The 11559-nt window shown below is 28.3% G+C and overlaps 1 protein-coding gene across 1 annotated transcript; it reads left to right on the top strand.

Moving 5' to 3' along the window:
* Window positions 1-7847: 7847 nt before the first annotated feature.
* Window positions 7848-8891, top strand: C922_04595 (hypothetical protein; the record flags this gene model as incomplete). Its single annotated transcript, XM_008820174.1, has 2 exons — window positions 7848-7922; window positions 8085-8891. The coding sequence occupies 2 exons, from the start codon at window positions 7848-7850 to the stop codon at window positions 8889-8891; spliced, it is 882 nt and encodes a 293-aa protein (XP_008818396.1).
* Between the last annotated feature and the right edge of the window lie 2668 nt (window positions 8892-11559).

The raw sequence follows: 11559 nt of genomic DNA on the forward strand, positions 1-11559 counted from the left end.
TTAAAATAGCGAAATAAATTAATATTAAGAATGAATGATACCTTCATATATGTAACTTAAATTAAAAATTAGTCAACATAAAATATTTTGATCGTCATAACAACGGCTTACTTCCTAGCTACCTGTAGTCTCATTACTTCTTTACGGTTTCCATAAGAACAGATTTATTTTAACATAAAATGAAAACAAAAAGCAACAGGGAATGACACCCAACGGTGCTATCTATATATGCATCGCCTCACGTAACATACACTTCTTATGCTGCACTGCGTTCCATTTGCACAAAATATGGTACTTAGGTTAAAAATTTATATAGTTTTACATAAACATATTTATCACATTAAACGATAACATCATTTTAAACTGCAAAGAAGCTATGCATTAATCTATTTATTTGAACAGAATTAGAGTCGCCACAAAAATCTCGAAATGGCCTTGGATTCGGTGTTTCTAAGAAAGTAATTATTCTCGCCTTTTCCAGAAATACTTTCCTATGAAATTTATGCCTTTTATTTCATTAAATAGAGATAATAATAATAGTAATAATAACAACAATAACAATCATAACAACAATAACAATAATAACAACAATAACAATAATAACAATAATAACAGAAGTTGCAGTAGTAATAATAATAATAGTAGTAAGAGTAATAATGATAATAATAGTAATAGTAACAGTAATAGTAATAGTACGAATAATAGTAATAATAATAATAAAAATAGCAAAAATGTTACTTAATCGTAACTTTCCTTTGCACTTCCCAGTATTAAAAACAAATAGGAATTATTTTTTTCTGAATAATGTTGGAATACCCTTTAACGGATGCGTGGTGCACGCTAACTTCGCGCTCATAACCCTCTTTTTGCTTTAACAAGACGCTTGATTTTATCGAAGTTTCGTAAAACTAAATGTGTAATGAGGTAGTTAAACGGTTTTTCTTATTGTTACAATTTGGATTTAACACTTTGAAGTAAACTTTAACATAACACATATAGTCGATGAAGCAAAGTTTTAAGCTTTATTCGCGTATTCAGGTGCATAAGCTATGCTTAAATTTTTAAGAGGCCCAACCAATACACTTTTTGCGTAGTAACGCTATATGCCTATTTTTCTATATTACAATTCATGAGATTCTATTTTTTCCATTCCATTTTACTATTCATTTTAAGATGAATTTTATTGTTCCTTTGTTCACTCTTCAACAGAATTACTACGGAAGCACACGGTGCGTTCATATTTTTCCAGATATTACAGGCAGATATGATTGCCTATTTTTTTTTTAATTATAAGTTCATTCCTGTTTAAGGACGATTATAAATAACTGTTATCGGATTTAAACGAAGGAGAACACAAATGGGACGCGTTGAAATGTGCAGAGTACCGTACTCATAATTCTACATGGACAATGTAATGCTAGCACAGCATCAACATCTTGCAGCTATTAAAAATATACCCACCATACAATCATCATTATGTGTGCACCTTAAATGGACGTCTGTTTTCATAACAACCCTCTAGTATCTGCGCTTTACATTCGAATGCACTTATGCTGTATTGATCTAACGTGTATAGGTATATATATATGTGTACTACTTGTTAAATACAAACTATACATCCATCACAATACAATCGGATGCGCTTGTTAATTTCTTTGAGCGCCCTTTTAAACATTGTTCATGCATCAAATAGTCATTATAAAGACAATTTCGAGTGATCAAATACTCATTGTACTTCATACAGAATTTAATTTTTTACTTTTAAAAAAATGCTACAAGTTAACGGTTGCCAACAGGAGAATGGTTCATTTATTTAAAGTTATTCGACATTACATTATTAGAAGCCTGAAGACGCCTGATTTACTGCACAAAGTATTACCTATTAATAACATTAAAGTAGCGGATTTAACTTCTGCATTGATGATTTATCATTATAACTTCAACACAACAGGAATTCCTTTTTTTTATAAGTATATTCTTCTTATTCGTCACTGGAGCACAACTCAGCATACAGTCCACGTATACATTGGGTCATGCCCCATTTTGTTACTTCTTCTTTAAGGAATAATGCGATTACTACGAAGAAGTCAAAATAAATGAATTGAACAGACATACAGTATTTAATAACGCCAACTTTATAAGAGCGCGCACGTCTATAGCCTAACACAAGCGAAGTGTCTTCAGGACAAATTAAAATAAGATAAAATAAGGGAAAGTTGACGAAGAAGTTTATTATAAAAAGGGTTTATAAAAAATTTCGTTTCCGCCCGTGAGCTAACTAGCATTTTTTCTTTCTATATTTTTCATCTTTCGTCATTATTCCTCATGGACTTAAATGCATTTTTATGATGACGCAACGTAATCAGTTCTATATATATATACATACATATGTATATACATACAATTGTAGAAAGGTTTAAACCATTCTAACAAATTTATAAAACAATGATGACTCTTTGTTGGAAAAATGATGCGACTGCCCCGTTATAACCAAATATTCTCCACACTGTTTGTCCAGAAAAAGTTGCCCTCCTCTTTCCCTAAAATAAATTAAGAATATCTGCGCAATGAAGCAATAAAAATTAAATATCCATTTTTACAATTACGAAAAGTTATTTTACAAGAATTGATATGTTTCTTATACTACTCGGTCGAATTATTGTTTTACCCTCGGTGCTTCTTTCCTGAGTTATTTTTATAATTAGTCTTTCCTTAAGAAAAAAAGAGAATTAATTTTAAAACAAATGGAGAAAAGGAAAAATTTTATAATAGAAACATATTGTAAATTTCTCTCTTTTTATATGCATGCAAAATTGCAATATTATTACGAATAATTTTATATAGAAAAAATATGTTGCACTGATTATGATATTTATTTAATATAATTTGCATAATGATAACGTGGTTTTAAATAAAAAAGTCTCACAAAATAAAAATTCGTAGAAATCTTCATTTTATAAGCGTTTCTTCTTTGTATCTTTTTTTCTTTATGTTATTTTTTTAATTGAATTTTGTAAGATTACTGCAATATTTTTAATAGCTATAAAAAAATAATATTTTATTTTCAAATTATTCTTCATTACATGATTGTTCTTTATTTTTTTTACCTGATCTTTAATTTGTTCATTTATTTTCTCCATATAGAAAATTATAAAATATACATTGCTCCTATTAATGTAACAAAATTTTAGCACAGATTTGCCATTTCCTTTACATCTAATTAATACCTCTTATTTGTTATTATTATTTTTCCTTTTTTTAAATCATATTCATAAATATAAAAAATGCATCTAATAGACGAATTTCTTGGAAGTCCGCTAGGTCAATTTTTGAGAAGTTTAGTTCCAAAGCGTGGTACTTGTGGGTGTACCATATTTTCAAAAGTTAATACCTTCACTCTTACCTTAACCTTATGTTTGGTTGTATTTTCCATGCTCCTGGCAAATCATTATTTTGAGAGCTCCTATTTGGTAATATGAAAATTATACACAAAATATATACAAACATAAAGATGCATAAACGTTGTACACTCGTGTTCACCAGTTAGTAATTTATTAGAAAGAAATAAATATGTATATGCACATGCAAACCGTTCTTGTTAATCCTATTTTCTTTCATTGCTAATCGTTTTAGAATCCAAGAGATATACTTGAAGAAGAAAAATTGCAAAGAGGAAAAACTGATGAAGAAATTGAAAAAATAAGGGCCATGAACGAGGCAGAAATGACACATAACGTATGGATGTAGAATTGAATATCCTTGAAATACTATTCCCCCGATCCATTGAATAACAAACGGGAAAATACCATAAAAGGAATAGAAAACAGCCGATCTTAGAGAGCAAAACCCCCTAAATCGAAAAGTAAATAGACTTTATTGATGTTATATGGGAAAAATCATCGTAATGAAAATTGTAGAAGCGAAAGTTTCTAATGAAGGATCCTATTAACAAGAGGTATAATATAGCACTATAAGTTTTGAAGTGCATTTAAATGCCGACGCAGAACATTTTTATCGATATTAACTCCCACTTACAAAAATGAATCTTCTTGACTGTTCACACATGAAAGAATTATTTAGATAAAAAAAAAAAAAAAGAAAAAATAACAGGACATTTGCTATAATGAAAGAAAGCCCTTGTATGAAGCACATACCGACAGAAAAGTAAATGAACAAAATTGGCGGAAAACACAATATAACTTAGACATAAGGAAAATTGGAAAAAATGATAAGCAAGGAGACCAGTGTAAAAACGAAACAGTACAATACTTGGATCGGTCAACAAAAAAATATATATACATACACATAATTATCTCACGATAAATTAAGCATATCGGATAATGTTAGACACAAGTTCTGAATGAATGGGCAGAATTCCTTTGCCAGGAATAAGCGCATGAACACTTTAATTGTTTACAAACGCGTACAAAGGAAGAATTACTCTTATAGAAAAAAAGGCACTCATTAGCGTACCGAATGTACAACAAGTGGAAAAGTAATTCCTACGTATGTATACTCTCTTCTCAGAAGCAATTTTTAGAGGTTTTTTCTAAACTATGTCTATACATTAATTATTCATACATTCTATAATCACCTGGTTTGCGCTGTCGATTCCACTATTGTCTGCCTTAGCAGGTTTCGTTATTTGAAAAATATTATTTTATTGACAAATTTGCTTCTAATTAGAAAATATTTTATATATAAGTGTAAATTCCGTAATATCACATTTTTCTAGAAATTTGTACACCTTGTGCATTACTTATATACTATCCTTAACTTATATTTTAACTTAATCTATGATTTTCTTGGAAAAAAAAACGTAACTCTGAAAAATATCGTAAACAGTCAACAAAATTAGTATTCTTGTGAGAAAATGAAAGAATTCGCCATATACTCTGTAGATTCGTAAGAATCAGTTGGTAGACACTAGTCTCTAAAAAATGGCTCAGAAAAAATTCATTATGAATTAACAAAGTATACCAAAAAACCGATTAGTATATATGATTCCTACCTAAAACTTCAAGCCTCCTCAATTGTATGAAACAGCTAAAAAGACATTACTACTTTACCATAACCCACCCTTTCATTTCTCCTATCCATTCTTATTCATATAATAACCCAAGAACAGCAAGTGAAAATCACAGATTTAAAACGTTCCCTTCTTATATATCATGTTCTCATCATTTTACACACAATATTATTAAAGTGTATGCCTCTGTTTTTCTACAATTCTTTTAACGGCCAAGTGCAAATTTAATGTAACCTTATTCATATTGCCTTTAATAGGCCATATTAAATTGTATATTGACATCCAAAGGTCTTTATAAGCGAATTACGTATTTTATTATTATATTATTTTATTATGTTTTTCTCCTTAATGTAATAGCCTTTTTCGCAAAGGTTAAACACGTGCATATTATAAAGAATTCTTTTTCTTTTTACATTAACTAAGAAATCAAATACGATGATTCATTAAAAAATTGTTCCCAATGGGATGTCACACTGTTGGTAACAATATGGCATCACACAAAACACCATCGTTATGTAGCCTATCGGTTTAATTAAAAGTACATGTCCACCATGTACAATTTGAGGACAAAAAAAACGAACCTCCTTTTATTACGAATAAAATACTATAGTTCATCCCCGTAAGGTGCAATAAAGAGGCGTCGAAGTAGTGGGAATATGTTTAATACGCGTGATACGCTGCTTTCCATTTAGAGGTGCTATCACATACATCTTTGAGTCTACCATTTTTATATGTCTAGTGAACTTTATGAAATATACGAACGTAAGACATGCTAATAAACTCATCATTATTACTAGGCCCACAATAGGTTGGACCGAATAAACGACTTAACGAAAGGAGAGAATTTAGTAACAGTACACAGGATGACCTACATGTACCTTTTTTATGCTATTCTAGGTAGAGACTTATATTCATGATTTATTTACTTCTTTGTAACAAAATTCAGTACTCAAGTAATTATTTCGTACATTGAGAACGCCTCTAAAATGTGAAACATATCTTATTATTTTTCGAAATTGCATGCTTTTTGAAACCTTAAATTCATATACATAAATACATATAAATAAACGTACATGCTTTTGTTCGCTCTTATAATTATTCTTAAATTTGTGGACAGCGAAACTTCGCATCAATATACCCAAAAGTGTAATAAAAAGGAAGGTAAATTCCACGCAATTAATGATTTTTTTGCCTCTAACAACCATCATGTGACATTTCTAGAATTTTTTACTATCATCCATTCGCATACCTAACGAATAGAATAAAATAGAATTCCCATACATAAATAATATACTACTGTATTTGATACTTCCTGCTTACAAATCAGCAAATGTAATGAGAAACGTAGTGTCACCATGGGATTCTTTTATTTATTGTTATAGTATATTGTACTTGACATGATTCACGGTATATGATAGGACCATATAAAAATATTAGTCTGTTTATTGATTCATACGTCACCAGCCATTTATATTGAATTGCATTAGAATTACACGATTTTGGAGGTCAACAGAATTAAAAGTAGTCTCTTATTTTACTTTGCAGCACAAACAAGGAATATTTTATTCATAAATTGAAATACTTTTTTGTAATAGTATATTTTTATATACATGCCCTTTTTCTCCTAAATTATGCTATAATGACAAGCCAAATGTGCGCGTAGAAATGATTAACAAATTATTGAACAGATGCCCATAGGGTAGGTAAACGGTATAACCCCACTTCAATGATTTCGTCAAAATATCAAAAATTGCATGTAATTTTATTACATCAACTAAAACAACTCTGCATATAAATAGAAACATCAAAAAAAGTATAACTTATTTAGGAATACTCTAGAATATGTCCATGCAGGAATGATTATTTTTTTAGCCTAAAGATAGTAAAGAATTCATTTATGCCACAATAAAACGCCATTGAAGAAATTAATTATTAGCATTAAAAGGAAATATCGCAGAATTTGCATTATTTTAATATAGAATAGTGACACGAAATAATTTAATTGCTTCTGATAAAAGGATTGCTTTTATTTCATATTCATTTTCATATAATATTACATAATATTTAAAATTGCTGTATTATTATAATATAATAATATATATCTTCATTTTACAATTCTCTTTCTTTCATCTTCACTTCATTGCTTCACGTTTTTAAAGAAATACATTTAATGCCGATAACGTAATTACCTGCTTAGCTTGGAGAATTAGTAAAAAAACAATGTTGTTGTTCTATTTTAGATTTAATTCATTTCTTTCTAATTATGTTACTATAAATAATGAAATTCCGCTTACACGAATTTTTGCATTTAAAAAAATGTAACAATAGTAAGTAATAAAATTATATTAACGTTTATTTTTCTTAAATAATATTTTTAAATGTAAATTATTTTTACTTAAATAATTATAAAGTTTCTCATTTTTTTATTTAAAACCGTGATTAAGTAATTTTATAAATAAATTATATTTTGATAAAAAGTAATTATTTTGTTCACTTCCAACATAAAATATACACTTTTATGAGTAATAAAAGAATATTATTAAAAAAATTATTACATTATAAAAAAATTCTTCTTCTGGTCCATTGGAATTAAATGAATAATTACCATTTTTTAAAAATTATATAAAGAAAAAGGTATCTTATAAGTTTGGGAAATAAGAAAAATATAAATTATTATTGTACATAAATAATTACATAAATATGACTGAATATAAATAAGTAAAATGTCATACTTGAAATACCGTCATCAATTTTACCTTATAAATAACTTTCCAAAATAGTAGTTATTAAATTTATTCATGAGTCAATTTAGGGAGAAATGACTAAGTTCAGCCTTCTTATTAATATTATCACAATTATCCTTGGAAATAACTCGTGGAGTTATTCTAATAACGTGAGATATAATAAATAAAGTCACTATTAAGCAATTATTAATATTTCTGCTTCGTAGCATATATAAATGCACCACATTTGCATTTTAGTACTGAAATGAATATATGTAAAATGTTACAGTAAAATACATCTTTCAATTTTCTGACCTTATTTCATTTTCCAGTCAGCTGTTTCTTTTGCTGAATCATGGGGAAAAAACAGCCAAGTCCATATATCAGATATTAGAGCTATTCGATGTCTTGGTGAACACAAAAGCGCTGGAGAAAAGGAAGGCGTAAGAAAATCTGGCAGAAATGATGATGATGAAGATTATGACAAAGATCGATATGATGCCTTGACCCAAGATTACTTTGCCATGATGGAAGATGACATTAATAATAATAAACAACCTAAACCAACAATAGGTGAAATTATTAACAATATAGATCCTAAAGCTCAATTAAGTTATCATCTTGGTAGAATAACAGACTATGATGCTTTTAGGTTAAGTTTCAAATGCAGAAATTTTAGAAAACGTCTATCGAGAAAAATTAAAAATGCCCTAAGAACCATTGATAAAATAGCAGAACGAGAAATATACAATATATTAAAATCGAAAGATTATGTTATCCCTAAGGTAGGTGCAGAAGGTATAAATATGACAACAAGGTTAAAGAAATTTTTATATAAGTATAAAGTACTTTCCCCAGTCTTGATATTTGCATTAATATCATACTTTTACAAAAAATTCTTTGCCGTGCCACTATTGGCTACCTTCTTTGGACTAGCAGCTGCACTCACTTTAATTTATCTTGCTTACAAATACTTAAAGTGCTACAGAAGAGTTACAAGATTCCGTGAAGAATTTCCAGAACGATCCCGAAGAGAATTCCTACAACGAGTAAAAGGCGAAGTAGATGACGAAGAAGAAGACATTCCTTATTCTAGAGAGAGCATGGATGACTCAACAGAGGATATAGAAATGTCTTAAAAATTGATTGCTGAAAGAAAGCATTGAAATTTTTGTACAGATATTGTCTTTATGTATAGTAGATATATATATTGAAGGAAAAGAATTCTACACCTTTTCCAGATAATTCTAAATTTATTATGAATTTTTTTTCAGATTAAAAAAGTATTTTTTAATGTAACATTATTCTTCCTAACAAATAAACATTCGTGGAATGTATTAACACTTATTTGAACTATTATCATTATTCTTATAATTACTTATCATTTTTTTTGTTTCAGTGTGTATGAATTTTTTGAAGGGAAGAAGTATTTAATGAATGATTTTATTATTATTTTTTTTCCTCACGAAAAACATCATTGATACGTGAGATTATGATTAGAATTAAACCTGTTCTTTGTAAACATCAACACATATTTTTATAAGCTAAAAATAGAATTTTTTTTTTTTTTCAATTACCGCGATAGAAATTTATCATTCATAGTGATATTATTTTTCTCTTCTAAAAAAATAATAAGTGATGTATATCTTTTACGAAGTTTTATTTAAAACTGGAAGTGGAAAATTCTACTTAATTTTCCGTTCCATTTTTATCAGCGCTTTTTGACCTGGAATACGTAAATTACATAGAATAAATACTTCTCTATTTTAATGTTATTATTTTGCGTACATTTAGCAATGTTTTTCTATAAAAAGCGTTGTGCTATATTTCACTTTAATAAGAAGTTCCCCTAGCTCAGTTTATCACTTGTTTTAAAAAGAGGGAAATAAGAAAAATTCAGCATAAAATTTTGAATTTCAAAAGGGGCAACGTGTTGTGCTGTGTTATAGTTGCAATTTTGGAACTTCCACTAAAATCGTAAAAAAAATTACTTAGGGGGAAAAATTCCCCTATAAAGCAAGAATTGCAGAAGATTAAGAAAGGGGCGTGTTGTGAATGCACTAATAATAATTTACCGCACCGTGGGTGGTAAAATAATTCTTAATTGTAAAACAAGTTTATTCTTATGTAATAGAAAAAAAATCTGCCATTAATTTATATTACAAATTAGATCATTACGTAATTATAATTCGCGAAATATATATGATAACCCTTACGTAACAAAACAGTCCAAGTGTATTTTCAAAAGGTTGCTTTTCTAATTTAAAGGACCATGCTATTTTTTATACATTTAACTAAATTAAAGGAAAGGAAGTATTTACATCTTTTCCACAGTTTCTATTTGGATATAGCCGAAAATATATATATTGCGGATTAAGGTTAAAATTATGAGACCTAAAAATTTCATTTTTATTTAAATAATTTCACCAAACAATGTGAATTTCTCCTCTAAAATGCCACAGTAGATTTCTCTAGCACTAAGCAAACATTTTTAATAGCTATACATTATAATGAGTTCTGCATAACACATAAAAAAGTGTTGTTAAAACAGTGCTTGCACTATAGAAAAAAAGGATTCATTTTTTCCCATACTTCTACATTAATACCGTGCCAATTATGGCAATTTGGGTGAAGTCCACAAACACGATTGCTGACTATTTCTTCTGTTTGAACTAACTAATTAGTTAATCTATTGCGTTAACTAATTAACTAATTGTTCATTTATTTAGCCCAGTGAATTTCCTGCCTAAATAACCGCGTCTGATGTTTTTTTTAGTAGAAGAAGAAAAAACAAACGTCCAATCAGTGTTGAATGTTTATACGTCTCCAAAGAAACAGTTCTTATATTTATTCTTTCACTTATTATCAATTTTTTATTTAAAAATAGATAATTCGATCATTCACTAAGTATAACTATGTACGTTATAAGTCAAATGTCACATATATGATCTGATTAAAATAGTAGACTTATAATATAAATTTAATTTTTAAATTGTTGCTAAAATGTGTTTCCTAGCTATTTGCTATTTGTTCTTAATTGTATATAATATATAGGTGATATATACTCGCCCCCCGTCGCTGCGGCTCTCATTCCTTTCAACTTTTCTTTTTCGTTCTCATTTATTAATGCTCGTTTTTTACTTATTTCATGTTATAGCAATTATACCTATATAAGTCAACCGTTCATATATGAAAAAAAAAAAAAAATTGCATAAACATGTGAACTTTTTATGCCAATACATTGGCTTCTCAAGTTGAGGCTTCTCTATGTAGCCTATTAGGGTCATAACATATCCTCTCATAATAGCTAGTATATAACTAATTCGTTTTCATTTTTCAAAAAAGAAAGCTATATATGAACAAGATTTAATAACAAATTACTATTATTATTACCAACCAAATAAACCAAATAATAATACTTTTTTATAGTACTGTATAGCCCCTCAGAATGGATTCTTTAAAAAGAGAAGTAGTAATGAATAAAATATAGTATCTACATCTAGTAACAATTAAAAAAAAAAAGAAGGGGGCAGCAATTAGCTATATTCACAATTCATAACGCGGAGCTTGTTGTAGATGTACAACTATTTATTATTATAACGAGGACTGTTTTTTTTTTTTTTTTATTATTATTATTAAGCTATTGAATTCTGATTTTATTATACAATACATAAGAGCAATCATCTTCCCTCCCAACTTTTCATCCTTATAAATCTGTCTATTTCTAACCAAAATGGCTGTACAGCAACAGGTTGATTCTAGGCTTTTTAAAAGGCGGCTATTTATAAACTTGTTTATTGTGAGCTA

This window comes from Plasmodium inui (assembly GCF_000524495.1).
Source record: "Plasmodium inui San Antonio 1 unplaced genomic scaffold supercont1.26, whole genome shotgun sequence".
NCBI lineage: Eukaryota > Apicomplexa > Aconoidasida > Haemosporida > Plasmodiidae > Plasmodium > Plasmodium inui.